Source organism: Porites lutea, chromosome 13 (assembly GCF_958299795.1).
Source record: "Porites lutea chromosome 13, jaPorLute2.1, whole genome shotgun sequence".
Lineage (NCBI taxonomy): Eukaryota > Metazoa > Cnidaria > Anthozoa > Scleractinia > Poritidae > Porites > Porites lutea.
The window spans coordinates 7,499,821-7,517,087 of record NC_133213.1 but is presented as its reverse complement, the minus strand read 5'-3'; the positions used below and the strand labels follow the sequence as shown (position 1 = coordinate 7,517,087).

The 17,267-nt window shown below is 38.3% G+C and overlaps 1 protein-coding gene across 1 annotated transcript in view; it reads left to right on the top strand.

Annotated features, from left to right (window-relative positions):
- LOC140923254 (uncharacterized) overlaps positions 1 to 17,267 on the top strand; it is a 36,525-nt gene that overhangs the window by 9,564 nt on the left and 9,694 nt on the right. The window contains exons 6-9 of the mRNA XM_073373340.1: positions 237 to 341; positions 2,572 to 2,634; positions 3,010 to 3,226; positions 5,438 to 5,557. Of these exons, the coding sequence (XP_073229441.1) occupies positions 237 to 341; positions 2,572 to 2,634; positions 3,010 to 3,226; positions 5,438 to 5,557 (505 nt within the window). The remainder of the gene's footprint in view (positions 1 to 236; positions 342 to 2,571; positions 2,635 to 3,009; positions 3,227 to 5,437; positions 5,558 to 17,267) is intronic.

The following is a 17,267-nucleotide window of genomic DNA, read 5'->3' as shown; positions in this document are numbered from 1 at the left end:
TAAAATTAATTAATCGAATTAATTGCTTCTTATTTATAGTAAATGACGAATTATACGTCAGTGCATTAAAATTCTTAAATCGCGACATCGTACTTTTTTTTCTGTCTCTGAAATTAAATAATAGTACTGTGATCCGCTAAGAGAAGGAGTTCTTATTTCTTATACATATGCCAAACATATTTATATTGGAAATGTCTGTTGTTCTTTGAAACGATATTTTTCGTTGACATTAAAAGCTTTCAGAAAATGCAACGTGAAGTACAAGAAGCCAAGGACGAAATCGCAAAAAGAGAAGTGAGGGAAAAGGAAATAATGGCAGAAGAGAAAAAACGCGAAGAAGAGTAAGTTTCTGTCCTCTTGTGTACCTCGGTCGTCGTTGCTTATTGGGGATTTTATTAATAGAGAAAAAAAAAATCTGCAAATAATAGGAGGCAAAAAAGTATTATGGTAGAATAGATTAAGGTTAAAGATTCAAAATGATATCGTATCTTACAATATTACTGATACCTAATTGAAACTCAACCATCAATTAAAGAACATAAAAAGTCATAGAAGAAAAGATGAGTAAAAAGAAAAAGAAAGCAGAAAATGATGTTATTACAGTACGTGCAAATACACAGCTGCAAATATAGCCATTCATTCTCGCATTTGATCGTCGATTAAAAATCAAGCTTTTACCCTTTGACGTTGGCCATGGCATTTAGTTTATTAGCCAAGAAAAACCCCTCTTTTGACCAAACCTTTTGGCGAATCTATTTCGATCTTTTTTTCTCGCCCTATCCTCTTTCTTTTTGTACCCAGTTTTCCTACTCACTTTCTTGTCTTTCCTTCGCATGGAATTTTGGCTAGCTTTCATTCCAAGAAAGAGACAAATTCAATCTCCAAAAAGTAATGATAGTTAAATAGCAAAATTAACAGTGGATTTTCCCTAAAATTTTCTGTTTTTTCTGTCTGTTTCTACATGTACTAGTGGAAAGAACTATCCTCGCTGATTTTGGCAATTACCATGGAAATTAGCTAAATAGGTTCAGAAAGCTAGGATAATATACATTGGTCCCGAATATGGACCAAAAACGACCAAAGGTCTTAGGTAAAAGGTCTTTTTTCTGATATGATCTCGGAAACTGTTTAACGTTTGTTAAATGTAGACGTTGATCGCTTGAATCGAGTCTTGACTTGAGCAAAAATATGAACTTAGATGTAATTTCAAATGTTATCACATGTCAATGGACTGAAGCGAGAGACAAATCAGCTAGCATGCATCCAAAGCATCTTTGCTTGATTCAGCCGCCACTGTGTAAATGCTGTGTCACCAAAACTTGCTCCAAGACGCCATCATTTACACCGGTATACCGTTGTTATGTGAATGTCCAAAACAAAACGGACAAGATTATTCAAGAAGGTGGGATGGAGAGTACATTTTATTGATAAATATTTCGAAAACAGGCCAGGGTGGGGGTACAATTTCATATTAAAACCATTTTTAATGAGAGATATACAGGGTTTTCCCTCAAAATTTTCCTCCCGGAGTCCCTGAGACTCCTTTAACCAAAGGTTGAGGGTCCCAGAGGGAACAGTGGGAGTCCTAAGGTTAGCATTGTTTTAAATTCCAGGAAATCTCTGAAACATTTTCGGGTTTCTTTTATAAACAGAAACATCACTACAACCGTTCGCAGCCCCAAGTTTCATTATTGGAATAAAGTTATCAGCAGCAAAGTTGTTTTTAGTCATGATACACTGTTTTAAGCTGAACAATATGCGTCTTTGTAATCTCCTTGTAATTTCCAGGGTTTGATTGTCGATGTTTTTCTCTGCATTTGAAACTGTCGCTTGAAAGCGTTTTTTAAGCTTGATACGCGTTTTCTAAGCTGATACTCAAAATGTGCTCTTTAGATCTTTAATGCCTTTCCACATGTTTTCAGGGCGACTTTTGAAGATTGTTGCAGCCTGTAGTTGTGAAAGGGTTTTTCTCACCAGTTGACTTACAGATATCGCAACCATGTAAATTCTTTCAACCAAGCAGGCAGAAAACGCCTCATTTTCTTAACCGGCTCGCCGGGCTTTGATTCCGAATCCGCCATGTTTTTTCAACTCACTTTCTGTCCCAGAATGCCTCACAATGAAACATTAGTTCCCAAGCCTCTGCAAGGAGTTTCAATGTGGTTCCCCGATCGGAACATTAAAAAAGAAAGTTTGAGAACCATTCAATGTGAGTATGGCTCCTTTAAGTTTTAGAAAAAGCAGTCAGACAAAAGAACCATACTCAAAGGTCTTTATACTTTATTCTCAAAAAAGATATTTTGCAGATCTACGGAGTTCTAAACTAATTATTAGTAAACTATCGCTCTAGAACATGTGCGTCTGAAAGGGGCCGCTTCTCCTTGTTCTTTTACTTCTTATTGTTTTCTTTTTTCGGCTAAACAGTGCGTCTCTGACGCGTATTTGCGCGTAAGGGAAAACCCTGGAGGTATATTTTTGCTTCACAAAAATTTTCTCAAAAGCATTGTATTTTTTTATCATTACTATAATAATTATCATCATTATTAATTTATATTTTCGTTATTTTTGCAGTATCTCTAAGCTGAGTGATGAGCTGAAAAATGCACGTATGATGATGGGCAGCTACAAATCCAGGTAATTGAACTTCAAAACATACGTACAATCAAATGTATGGTCAATCTGGTTATTGCAAAAGTTGCAAGAGATGAAAACGCGGAAACGTACATGTAAGCGAGTTTGGCGGCGAAAATAAAAACGTTTTAATTCTAATTCTAATCAGTGTCCAACACGTTATGTGTCCTGTTTTTTTTTTTTGTTGTTGTTGTTGTAGTTGTTTTTTTGCACACTAGCTCATACCTCATCACAGGTGAAAAGAAACCTTTTCAAAGCGGACGAAAGGCTTAGAGTGTGAATCGGTATACCTGGTACCTGAAATTAATAGGGATATGATCCTAATATCTAATTGAAAGGTTGATAAATTTATAATACTTTCCATTTTAATGCATTTAGGTTGGCTTCCCTAAGTGAAAGGCATGTAAAAACAGACCAAAGCAGAGTCGAGAACACCCTTGCCTCAAACAGGCAGTCTGACTTGGAAAAAGACTTCTCCTCGTTTTTCGATCACGATAGGCTAGATGCATGCGATGTAATGCTCTCCATGTATCACGAAGAGGAAGAAAATTTTACATACATTTATTATCCAAGACTGGCCTGCATTATACTAGAGGTAATGATATGTGACTGTCAGAATATTAAATGAATAAGACTATTGAGCAAATCTGTTACAAAAAACTGTCGAGCATTAAAATCAAGATGAACAGGATAAATAGACTAAATGAAGCCCTATGCTTTGTCCTTCTTTTACAATTAAAATTACCTTGACTTTGCTTTCATCTGGAAACGGCAAAGCAATCCTTTAAAAAAACGAAATTCTTAAAAAGATTAAAAACCAGGGTATTTTAAGCCTTCCATTTAAAACAAAAACTAAACAGACATATCGAATAATAAATTTTCCCTCTCTGACTAAGACAGTTCTAAATTTAACGTGCATTTAGTTACTAAATATAGATTTCGTCAAGCTAGTCGATGAAAAATGGCAGAGCCAAATAAAAGCAATAAAAAGCAAAAGCAATAAGTATTTTCTCTTATTCAGGTAATGGGCTAATAAGGCGTGTACATGTAATTTCGGATTATAGACCGAGTGTAGCAAAATGTCGTGGGTCGTGGGTAGAAGTCGTGGGTCATGGGTGGGAGCCGTGGGTGTGGGTAAATGTCGTGGGTAAGAAAAGTATAGGAAAAAAAACTATGAAGTGAAGTAATTTAAAAAAAAATAATAAATAGAAAAAAAGTTGTAAAATATTTATGAAACGAAATCCTCCGACTCCTTGATTGCCCTTTTCACGGCTTCTTCTTCGTCCTCTCCTGACATTTCCTTAGCCAAGTGGGACTTGGGTCCCCTTTCACAACATCACTGTATAAAAGACCTGTTGCCAACGAAGATTTATCCATAGCTGATCAATCGCCGCGAAAATGAACGAAACAGACGTAAAATATGTCGAAACGTGCAATTTGGAGAAAGTATGGGACAGCTCTGACTCGCTTACTGTAATTAATCTTTATCCGATCTACAATTCTAGTGATCGGCGGAGTTTTTCAACACGATGGAATACGCTCACCGTGGGAAAGGAGAGGGGAAATGAGAAGGAAAAGGACAATTTTGACCTATTTCATATTTTTAACGAAGTTTTAGGTCTCTTAGCATACGAAGAAACCACCTTCATGTACAACCTTTCAAGTTGAGGCTGGACTGTATGTAAATTTTATTGCCGTACGGAAATATAATTTTTTGATTTGTTTTTGTTTTGTTTTGTGCACAAAATCTTTGCTGTAACGATTCTGAATTGGATTCCTTAAACTGAAAGGATGTTTTAGTCACGCGGAATGTTGACATCTTTGAGAAAAAACAGTTCAGACTGCAGTTTTTCTTTGGCCTACTTCAGGTTTAGATAGTCTACAGAGTTCCTTTATTTTTCGCCTAAAATGCCTTTTTAGTGTCCTTTTGTAGTAAAGGATTCGCTCAATATTTGCTTTGCTGACTGTGGGCAAGCGGAAAGACTCCTGGTATGTACGCGGAGATTTTCGTTTCATGAATTTTACGAGTTTTTGCCATTTAATTTTTTATTTGTATTTTTTCGGAAAAAAATATAGTTTCTTCATTTTCTTTAACGGTCACTTAAGATCACTTTTGAAAATTTATGTTGAATAGCATACGAAACGTCAAGTTAATAAAAATGCAAAAGCTCGCAATGTTTATCACCACTCTTTGTTTGTTTGTTTGTTGTTGTTGTTTTTTTTAGCGGAAAACTTGTTTTTTAACCACGACATTTACTCACACCCACACCAACGACCCACAACCTCTACCCACTACCCACGACCCACGACATTTAGCTACACTCAAGCGTACAAACATGCTTCCCTTCAAAACTGAATATCATTGATCTCGGAAGGGAAGTACAAATATTGAAAAAAAAAAAACAAAACAGTCAAATGTGCAGATCTGTTTCCCCCGACGTAGTTCACTGCCAGTTTTCCCGAACCACTAATTCATAATCGCAGCTTAAATTCGCTTAAATCGCATTTTATGCCAAAAAAAAAAAACGACAACAACAAAGAAATAAGCAAACAAACAAAACGAGCAATGACTAGCAGAAAAGGGGGAGTGTGTTCCTTTGAGGCACTTATAATTCGAACCAGTATCAGTGATAAGAGATCATTGGAGCATGTTCCTTTAAAACAACTGTGGATTTAGCGGTTCATTTTATGCATTCTGATACTAGTAACATCGTATCACCGATCCTGAGTCCAATCATACACGAACGAACGCGCCCTGAAAGTGAAACTAGCATTTTAGCCTAATATTGTCATTCTCCTGATCCAGACGACTTACGAGCAAGCAAAAGAGGCAAGAGACGCTTGTGTTGACTCGTTAAAGGCGGTAACACAAAAAATGGTTGACTTGGCACCTCAGATTGGATCACATGTCGTAGGAAAAAGAAAGGTAGGAAATCAATTTCATGTTTTCTTAATCAAAACATTCCAGCACTTGTTGTTCAAACAGCTTGAAGGGTACTACACAAAAACCATAAAGTACCGTACTTGAAAATCCAATTTATGTTCCCTAAGTTCATCATGACTGTTTTTTCAACTAATTACGGTAGTTTCATAGAAGGATCATGTTAAACGAAAATCGGAATGTTCACTTTTCAACCAAGAGAAGAAGGGGAAGAAATAAATTATAATCTGAGATAATTCTGACAAAATGTTGAAAAATGCTGATTGATGTGCGTGATATCTAGAGTTAGAACAACAAAATTGTGCTGTCGGGACCGAGAGAGGTGTCTGTTAGTTACCCTGCTAGCAGAGGTCTCTAAGTCCGTAATAGCGGGCGTTTGTTTTAGTCAAATGTCTGTAATTTTCGTCAGGAATGTGTTATTCCTTAGCTTCAAAGTGAGCACAAACTAGAACCCAACCGAACAGTTTTAATGGAAAACGAATCAACTTACAAGAACGTCACCAAAACGTCTTCCGAGTCTGCGGTATTACAGTACCTCATAATATCACACCTTCCTTCTCATAAGAAACTATGTATATTTACAGTAAAGCAATCAAATAATTTGTCAAACGATGACAGTTCAAAGTCCTAAGCAACGTAGCCTGAATTTCATCCGATTACTTCGAGTCGTTATCACTCCCTCAGTAACGTCTGAATCGACCTGCCGATAATGCCGTCCAGTGACCGCACTACTCCTTTCCTTTAATTCATGCAAAAAGTTTAAAAACACGATTTTCAAGTGGAAAACCAAGAAATATCGTTTGGAAATGTCTGCATCAGGCATGATACAGAATTGCTTTAATTTTTTCGATCGTAATTCACGTTTAACGTTCAAACTATCAACTGCATGCAGTACTCTCAACCGGTTGTAATTCCAAAATAAAACTCGGTCGCAATCACGCAATGAAATAAATACACACACGGAACACTTAGTTTCAAAACGCTACGATTTGCTTTAATTAAAAAGAAGCTATTTGGTCCTTAACGAAGAAAAAAGAATCAAAATCAAAATCAAAGCTAACAGAATCATAACAATTGACTAGCTAGAAGGTCGAATTACAACATTGGTCTCAGACAAAACTCTTCGCATAAACAAAATCAATGTCTTAACCAAGTGTCTTCTATTTCTCCTGGACGCTGTTCCTTGGAGATCTACCTCGTAGGAGCGAGGTGCAACTTGTTTGACTACCAGTCCCTTTCTCCACAACTTCTCATCGTCTTTTGGCAGCGGTATCATGTTCACTGTGTCTCCGGGTTGAGGCTCAGGTAGCTCTTTTCTTCCTTTGTTGTGAAACAGTGCTTGATTCTTCTTCCTTTCCTTGAGCTTTCTATCAGTCCCCTCCATGATCTTTGTCTGTAACAAAGTTCTTGCTGTAGGTAACAGTCTTCCAAACGATCTTTGGACTGGTGGTTATCCAATACTGGGTGTTGCGCCAGTCTAAAATGGCCAAGTATGGATCTTGTCCACTTGCATTTGGTTTGGCTAGCCACTTGTTGGCTGTCTTTACAGCATTCGATTGTGGATAGTGTGGTGTGGATGTTTGGTAGTCAAAGTGCCAGGCGGATGCAAATTCTTTGAACTCTCTGGAAGCAATCTGTAATCCGTTGTCAGAATATTTAGTATCAGGTATGCCAAGGCGTGCGAACTGGTTCAACTTGGATGCAGTGAAACCCCGTCTTACTGGCACCTCGGTAATACGGTCACCTCGTTATTGCAGCCACTTTTTTTGGCCGCCCGACAAAAACGACCATACATTTTCTTGCAAAGAAACCCTCTTTAATACGGTCACCTCGTTATTACGGCCAAACTTTTTTGGCCCATTGGTGACCATATTGACGGGGTTCTACTGTAATTGGTTCAGTTCAAAGTAATCTGACCAGTGGCCGACGATGATGAACCAATCTTTGTTGTCAAAACTGAAAAGGTCCGTTGCAACATGAGACCAAGGGCGTTTAGGTGGATCATGAGGTATGAGTGGCTCTTTCTGCTGGTTTGTCTTATAGGCGTTACATGTTTCACATTTAGAAACACAGTTCTTGATTTCGGCGGTCATGCCTACCCAAAACAGGACATCTGTTGCTTTATTTATATACACAGCTTTCAAAACCAAGGTGGCTTCAGTGTACTTATTTTTTCATGTGGGGCCTTTGGGCTACAGGTACAATTACACGATTTCCTTTAAAGAGGATACCATCTCGTACGCCGATCTCCTCTCTGAAGTCAAACTATCTCCTGATTCTGGTGGGATATCTTCTTTGTTTTCTGGCCAACCAATGTTGATAATGTGTTTTAACTGCTGAAGACATTCTTCCAGTTCAGTTTTTCTTCTAAGATCAACTAGTCGTTCAAATGAGATTGGCAGAAACTCGACCATGCTGATTTCTTCAATGGATTTGATTAGATACTCTTCACGCTTGACTGCTAACACCTTCGACTTCAACTCTTCTGTACTCGGTTTTTTGGGAAGTAGCTCGACTGAGGGTATAAGCAACGAACAGTTCCTATGGTTTGTACACCATATTCAAGCTATACTTCTGCAGCTCAGTGTAATAACATTTTTTGGAGCCTTTTGGGGGATGAAGGCAGGGATTTCATGAAAATGCTCTCTCGCGGCTTCTGATCTGTCTGTACTGAAAGTGGTCTACCATAAACGTACTGGTCAAAACGTGTGCACCCGTGAACTATGCTGGACTGCTCTTTCTCTATTTGAGCATAATTTCTTTCAGTCCTCGTAAGTGTTCTTGAAGTGAATGCTACACACTGGCTGACTCTTTTGCAATATGACAGCACCAAGTCCGGATTCCGATGCATCGCACTGCGGAGTTACTTCTTTACTGTGGTCGAAATACTTTATCACTGCTTCCGTTGTTAACAACTCTTTCACTTGCTTTCATGATTTCTCTTGTGTATCGTTGCAGTGCCATTCGGCACATCTTTGTCTAATAGGCGTCTCAGCGGTTCCGTCACATCAGACAGGTTAGGCAGAAATTTTGCAAGATACGTAATCATTCCAAGCAGCCTTTGCAGGGTCTTCTTGTTTGAAGGGGTAGGCATTGCTCCAATTGCCTTGACTTTATTTGGATCCGGCTTAAGGCCACCAGGGGTTTGTACATGACCAGTGTAGGACACTTCTTGCTTTCTCAACTGAAACTTCTTTGGATTGAACTTGATGTTCCTCTCACGACATCTCTCAAGGAGTACAATTAGCTTTCTGTCATGATCCCTAACCGCACCTTCATTGTTGCTACCCCCCGCCAGAGTATGTCATCTACAATGTCTTCTATACCTTTGAGATCGTACGTGTAGGTTCTCATAGATTCTTCGCTGGTTCTCTTCTGGTGCTGTTTTGATTCCGATTGGTGAGCGAAGCCAACGTACGATACAGGGCAAAAGGTGTATTGAACGTAGTGATGAGTGACGACGTTTTGTCTAGCTGAACTTGCCAGAATCCATTCTTTGCATCCAAAAATGAGAGGACTTTAGCCTTACATAGCCTGGTGGGGAGAGGATAATGGGCTCTCAGGAGGGCTCTGTTTAAATCTGTCCGTACTATCGGGGTATCCGTAATAGCGAGGTGTCCGCTAAGCGAGAATTGACTGTATTTAGAAGAAAATCGTCGTTGGGTGCCCCTGACCAGAAGTGAAAACTAGAAATGCGCCACCCACCGGAAATGTGATAAAAGTTGACCAGGTGATAAGAGTCACGCGTCACGCCCGTGCACTAGTTCTGAAGCAACATAATAGCAAGGGTAGTGTAGGAGCTGCTCGTAAGGTCTCTCCTAATTGGTTGCAGGAAACGACACTGCGACTTTATTGCTTAAAGTTGCCGTTTAATCTGTGCGTATTTTTATTTTTCATTATAATTATTATTATTCAATCATTGCTATGACCATTATTATTTTTAAATACTTTAACTCGAAGTCTAACTCAAAGTTTAACTCGAAGTTAAACTCAAAGTCCAACTCGAACTCGAACTCGAATCCACACTCGATGTTTGGAGATTTTCTTCCCAAAGATGTCTACATACGTTCTTTAAATTTCTTTCTCCCGCGCTCACCGATGTTTTCGAAAAGAACGAAATGAAAAATAAAACAACGTCTGCTATGCAACATTTTAACCATGCCTATACTATAGGCTGTTCTGCTACCCAAGACTGCGGCCCCCAAGTCAATCCAGTTACATTTCCTTAAAAGTAGGCTCGTCAATACCCAAGGAGGGATATAACAGACTCTCTCTTTTGACGCCTAGAGTCGGTCCCTGCCTTTCTTTTCCCCCTTTTTTTCACTTTCTATAACACGAACATCTCTCGAAGATGGACACTTAGTGTTGGTCTTAAAGGTGTCAGTCTTAAACAGACTTGACGGGAGGCTCCGCCCGAATGGGGTACATTTTCAGGCTTTATTTATATGGAAATGTATAGACTTTGTTGAAGTATATATATAAGAGCGCGAACAGCATGATTTCTTAGTTGTTAAGGACCCTTTTGTTTTCAATAGGTGACCAGAGAATTTCCTGCTGTGGTAATTTAATTAGTGTGTGTAATCAAATGGTGACGACTGAAAATAGAGAATAATTTCACGCGCGTTTTCTCCAAATCGGATTTGGAAAAAAAGCAAGTGAAGTTATTCCCTAAGTCACGAGTATACCATTTGATTACCTATCAATTTCATGGGTGACGAAATACGTTAGCAATCGTGAATTTTTGACCGCATGTTTATCCTGGATCGTATCGATCGAGAACTCCACTCTCTCAAATGTTTAGACCTTAAGATTGGCTTAAGTTCAGAATTTCGAACATTTTTTGACAAAAAACCTGTTACATCTAGAATCCTTGTTGATGAGCTCTTTCGTGTGTTCAGGTTTCCTAAAGCGTCTTTTTGTGCGCTGACATTTTCAATCACGGCATTCTAAAACTTCGTCGCCATCTTGACACTTAGACGTAAGGAAGGTTGCCATGGCAATTTTGTAAATTCACAGGTGAATTACAAATTAACGCTGAAATTTTGCGCCAAAATTAAGGAGTAATTCGTCACCTATGATATCTGGCCAAAAAACGCAATCCGATAAGGTCTCAACGTTGTCATAAGCTACTTTATAAAATAACTGAAATAGTACGCGCGCTCTGATTGGCCGAGACGTGTGTTTGCATGAGAGTATATAAACATGGTTGTGACGGCAAGTTGTTTTTCTCTTCGCGCGCTAATCACGCAGGCACGAATTTGAAAAAGTTGTTGAGTTGAAAACTCGACAAATTTACTTTATTTACTCAACTAGGGAAATCTTTATAAACATGCTGCGTCATTTCTTTTTTTCGCTTAAGCTGACATTTTAAACCCGAAAAACCCTTATTTTCGAAAGCACCTTTATTGCAAAACAACACGAACTGATTACGCGTACAAGCTTTGAGTACAAAACTTCGCAACTGGTAAGAATTTCTCTTTTAATCAGTAACCTAAACAAAGAGTTTTGCTTTTTTCTCAAGAGAGTTATTTTATAAAAGCAATGGAAAACGTTTTCCTGTGAATTCGCATAGCTTGATATATATAAACACTCGAGGGGTTGAAGGAATTCTCGACATTTATGCAAACCCTCGACCCGACTTCGTCTCGGGTTTGCATAACTGTCCCAACCCTTCTCGTGTTTATATCTGGTTATGCAATCACGGAAAACGTTTTCTACTGCTTAAACAGTAGATCCTTTTGAAAGCTGAGAACGTGATCAAGCTATAAAGTAAAAATTAAAATAAAGAAAGATCAAACAAATTTTGCTTATAGTAAAGTGTATGCCTTGCAAATTTCAAGTTTTTGAGTTCCAGATCACCTTAGATCAGGCAGACTCCTACGCAGGCGCTTTTTGGGGAGGTCGTTTTTCGTCCCTCCAAGATCCCCTAAAAACTCCTGTGGGCAAGGCTACGGATATACTTGTCTATGAAAATAAAATAGGCCATTTTCACTAAGAGGCAATGTGATATCGTTTTAATAAAATGAAAGTTATATGATTTTGCCCTCCTAAAACGATTAGTGGGTCATATGTTAAACAAAATGATAGTGATTTGGTTTTTCAAACCCGCACTTCCTCCTTAAAGTAAGTAAGTTCGTAGCTGGTCACGTGACCAAAATGTGATTTTTAAAATTATGAATTACCTCGTTCTGAACACAAACTTTGTACTTAAACTTCAAGGAAAATGTTGAAAAGATGATGTGGTAACGTTTATAGCACATCTGAGCGTAACTATCAAACGTTTAGCAAGATATAAGCAAAAAGTAGTTTTGGCCGCCATGTTGGAGGGCAAGAGTATGCCCTCCAACATGGCGGCCAATACAAATCATACCACTATGTTGAAAAATCAAAGTGCCATAAAATATCTTAAAAGCGTTTCCACTCAAATTTCAGGTGTAAGATAATTTTCTTGTGCTCTGTCAATTTTTGGCATCAGCAAGATTCCAACTCTTTGTTTAAAGGAAGCATTGGTCACTTGACCTCTTAGTGCAAGTGGTCTATTGTTATGTGAGACGATGCAAGATTTCACGGATCAATCAGGAGCCGATTACTTCATCAATAGATTGTTCTGGGCAACCGACCTCGGATCAAAAACTGCCCTCGGTTTGAGTTACATAATTAGTTTACCGAGCTCGGTTTCTTCAGTTTGTAGGAAACCGTCTTCGGGTCAAAAACCGTCCTCGGTTTGACAGAGATGGTAGAGGGTGCACCTCCTCTAACTAGGACTTCAACTTAGTGTGCATATGACAGATCCCACTTGTTCCCTTTGCTGTTGTTAATTTGCATCCCCCCTAGTGGATTCAGCGAAAGTTGAGTTAGCACTATCTGGCCTTGATAGACACAAAGCCACTATAGATATCCCTAACTATCTAATCAAGACTGTCTACAATCTGCTCTCCACTCCCCTCACAAACTTATTTAATGAATCAATTGAATCAGGTATTGTCCCTGATATTTTCAAGATCTCAAAGGTTACGCCAGTCTTCAAGACTGGTGCAGTGACAGACCCTAGCAATTACCGTCCCATTTCTGTCCTCTCTCCGTTTGCTAAAATCCTTGAAAGACTGGTGTACAATCAGCTAAATTATTTCCTAGAAAAGGAAGACACTCTATTTAAACACCAATTTGTCAAGACAAGTTCACTTGAATGTTTCATTTTTTTCAATCAGCTGTAGAAATGAGACTTTATTTGTGGCCAAAAAAGGTTTACAAGCCAACAAAAGCTGGCAAGTAGTGGTATTGAGACTGTTTGTTGCTTTGTAATGGCTAGTTGCTACGAAGAAAGCAACAATTTTTCTGCAGTAGTCCCTTTCAAGTTTGAAAATGAAAAAAGTCACAAAAAAAATTGGATTAATACATGTCTATTTACAGGTTAGTTCATTTGATAGGCTGTTTTGCGCTGATTATTTTGATACATAGGCTATGGTGGTTAGGAATTGAAACAAAGAAGTTGGAGTCAAAACACGAGCATAACCGCAGAAATAAAATTCCTGTCAGGAAATTTGCCGATTAAAGAGATAAGGAATTTATCCTGGGTGCCAGAGACTTTTCATGCCCGCGCCGGCTGTTTTCGGACAAAGCTTTTTAGTGAAACCAGTAAAGGTCGAGACGCCCTCGTTTTATAGCAGTTCGCGGCTCCTCCGCCTGTTTGCATGGTCTATGCGTTGGGACAAATAATAGACTGCTCGCAGTTTATAGTCGTTTAGGCAACAAATACATTTCTCTTGTAACAAAAAGGCCTTCCATGAAAATGATATATGTGAACTGCGGGGTGAAGAATTACATGAAAGTAGGTCATTGCAGAGGCAACTTTTGCATTTCTTCACTCCGCCTTCACATATTTCAACGACCTGCTCCCAGTTGACTTGTTAGCTCAATTGGTAGAGCCCTGCACCGGTATCGCAGAGGCCAAGGGTTCGAATCCCGTACAAGCCTGAATTTTTTCACGCTTTCTTTTTGCAGCTGCAAAAGCTGCGTCTATAACTGCAATGATCTACTTTCATATAAATAGGCCTTCCGTTGGCAAAATAATTATTCTACCAAAAAAAATTTGCATAAACCTTCTCAAACTTACTAAAGAAATAAATGTAACATTTGTTTTTGGAATAATTGTTAAGACGAACAGGAGGGCATTTTGTATGCGCATGCGCCAATATAGTCTGTTGAGGTGCCACACACGAACCACAGAGGCATTTTCTGTGAATCATTTACGTTCCGCTACAAGCATTTGCAGGCTGTTTTTTGGAGCTGGATGACGCACCGCAAAATTCCGAAAATAAGCCCCGGGGCTTATATTTTTGAAAGGCCCTTTTTGAGGGGCTTATTTTTGGAAGGGCTTATATTCGGAGGGGCTTATCTATGGAGGGAAATTTGCGTCTCAAAATCGATTGGGCTAGCCTTTTCGTTGGAAGTAAATTTACCGTTTGTGCTTTGCTTTACTCTGCGTTTGAGGGCAATTTTCTAAGTACAAGCCCCCGGGGGGCTTATATTTGGAGGGGCAATTTAACGGAGGGTTTTTTGCGTTACCGGTTTAGGGGGCTTATATTTGGAGGGACTTATTTTCGGGAATTTTACGGTATATTGGGAGCTACGTTCCACAAACGTGTTCTTTAAGGTATCGAGGTATTTCTCCGATGAAAGTGAGTTTATTGTAGCCTCGCTGTCGCCCATGAGAGGACAGTCTTTCCTTTCGAAAAACAGTTCATAGACGACAAGATAGAGGCTGAATTTTGTTACGACCTAACATTTCGCGCAAATTTTTTGAGCAGCAGGAAAAGGTCAGTATGATAATTGTTCTTTAAACAATCATGCTATAGATATTTAATTCGTCTCAACAGTGTACCTCTAAAATCGAACTTAATCGTTTCAGGAATACAGTGGTAAATCAATTGTCCATTTTGCCGTGAAATTGCTTTTCACCCTTTCACTGGCTTCTTTATTCCGAAATCTTGCCTTTCTCCCCAAATTAAGTTAATGATTAATAAAACTAAGCTAAGAATACTTCCGCGAATGAATGGTGCTTTGATGAAGGCTGTGAAAAATCGCCTTCTGCAATATTAAATTTTAACTTTCTTCACCGGTACGTCTTCGTTGAGAAATAAAATACACGCATTTCAACTATATATCTAATTCAATGTAATGACGCTGGTAAGATTATGTTTTGAAAATAAGAAAATCCTATTATCTAGTTATACAAAGGAAAAAAAATTGCAGAATTCGGTTTGAATTCTGATTTTTTCCACCTTATTTTAATGGTACACTGTTTGTTTACATTTTATTATGCAAATAAATGTAACATTTCGGAGTTTTAAAGAAAATCTAGCCTAAACTCCCCAAGCCCAAAATAGCACGAAATAAAACGTTATCAATACACCTTTTAAATAAATCCTGGTTTCTGTTGCAAAAAAATTGCATTTATTCCTAAATGATACCATTTTGTGGACACTACATTTGTTGATATGCTAATTTGTGAAACATTTCATTCACATTCTCTCCTGTATTGAACCACATTCTTGTTTAATGCATCAGTATCTTCTTGATTATCCTTCCGATAGGGTTCTATGTGCAACTTACATAAGGGGTTCATCTGGACACAGTAGAAAGCTCTGATCAAAAACACTAATAACAGACAAATTCATCCCCATCCATTTGCGTGATGTTTGTTGTCGCATCCCAACTCATTTGGGTCCCTTAGCAGTGGTATTTCTTTTTTGAGGAACTAGCATAATATGCACCCCTCTAACAAACTTCCTGCATTATGTTTTAACAGGCTTTGAAGGTGAACAAACATCATCAGTTAGATTTATGGAGTGATGGGCATTCTCTGTTCTGAATGAATCAAAATATAAATTAAAAGTAAGAAATCGATTGCGGAACAGAGGAGCTGTTACTCAAGAGTCGCTTCGAAATAGTAGCTTAGGAAAAATCTCTGTTTTTTTTTTAGAGTTAAAGAAAAATAAAAGTATTGCTCCTTTTTCGGTGTATGTGAATTTGTTTTGTCAGCAAGTGAGCTTATGAAATGCTTAATTTACTACATAATCACATGTGATTGTTACTGTCTCAGACTCAATCCATTCCTCACTTCCTGTGGATATTTTATATATTTTTCAGCGAAAACTTTCAAAAAACTGTAAAAAAAAACCCTTAGATTTCATGTTTTTTGTGGCATATATGAACGCGTGTCTCCACGATCAGTTTAACATGATACATCGCGCTAATAAATAAACCTCAGGTAGTAAACAATTTTTTCGCTTTTCTTGAAGCAACTGATGAACATTGCTTCGATGCATTTATTCCTAGATATAAAGTAAAACCATGAGTTTGGAAATCAAACCATAGAAATGCATTGCTTTGTTGGTGAAAATCAGACTTATACAGGAACAGTGATTTTTGGCGTTGAGTCTCGAAAGTCTTTTATTAAAAGGTCAAGAAAACCAAATACTGAAAAATCCCGCTTTGAAAACGTCCGATTTTTATCATTGAGAACATTTTTTGTAGGAAAGTACAGTATTTAAGGTGATTCCCTGGTTTTGCACTGTGCATCTCTTACTGCGCATAACAAGATGGCCGCCGTAAAAAAGAGCATGTGATGCAACATTATAAAAATAAAGTTGACTAAAGAGAAACGCCATTGGAATTTTTGCTTGCGGTTGTTTCTTGCCGAGGAGAGACTCAATATGTTGGGAATGTGCATAACGTAAGGAGTACGCTTGTTGCTAAGTTAGACTTCCTCAAGGAGAACCTCGTTAACTTGTGCTTACTCACTTTGATTTTCATTTAAACGCTTCACATTGTGTCCTAAATGTGATATCTCGATGTAAATTCTGTAAAAACGGATTTTTTAATACTTTCTTCCCCCTTTCACATACATTCTATTTTGAAACTCGTCCCAGTCCTCTCTCAAAAATCGGAGAAAATGCATTTGGTGGGTACTTTCTGCAGCTCTACCGCAAAATCGAGTGCGGTGACCCCCATTTTTTATTTCATGATTTAAATAAGGACAGTGCTTCCTTTCGATGAGAAAAATATTGGCACAAATCTATGTTCAGTTTTTGGTAATTTTACTAAATTGTATGGATTGAGCTATCACAGGTCGAATAGCGCATGCCCAATTTAATGCTACTTGAGAGCGTAAAGTAAAAACAAGGGCATTAAAAGGCATTTTTCTTGTACGTAAGTGGATAAACAATACATTTAAGTCAAATTCTGTGCGATAACACATGCATCATCGAAAAAATCTCTCCTTTTTGTCTAGTTTTGGGCTAGCCGTGGTTTTTGCCAAAGGGTCCTGAATAGCCGTATTTGTCAGCATTGTGACGTCAAAACAAGCACGGTGACCCCCACTTTTTTATTACTTTTTTATCATTTTCTTGACTTGTTACATCAGTGTACCAAGTTTCACCTACAATCTATGTTACGTTCTTTTACTAAGGAATCACCTTAAAGCACCAACGAGATAGCTTTTAAAAGGACTGTAACTTTTGCGTTCTTTTTGCGTTGATTCCCCAGAGACACTTACGCATCTTTTTTGGCACTGTAGATCAACTCAGACTTTTTGGAATAATGTTTCGCAATGGACCCTCGAAGAGCTTGACTTGACCAACTCGAACATTACCCCCTTTTCGCCAGCTCTTTGCTTCGGCTTAATTGACAACAT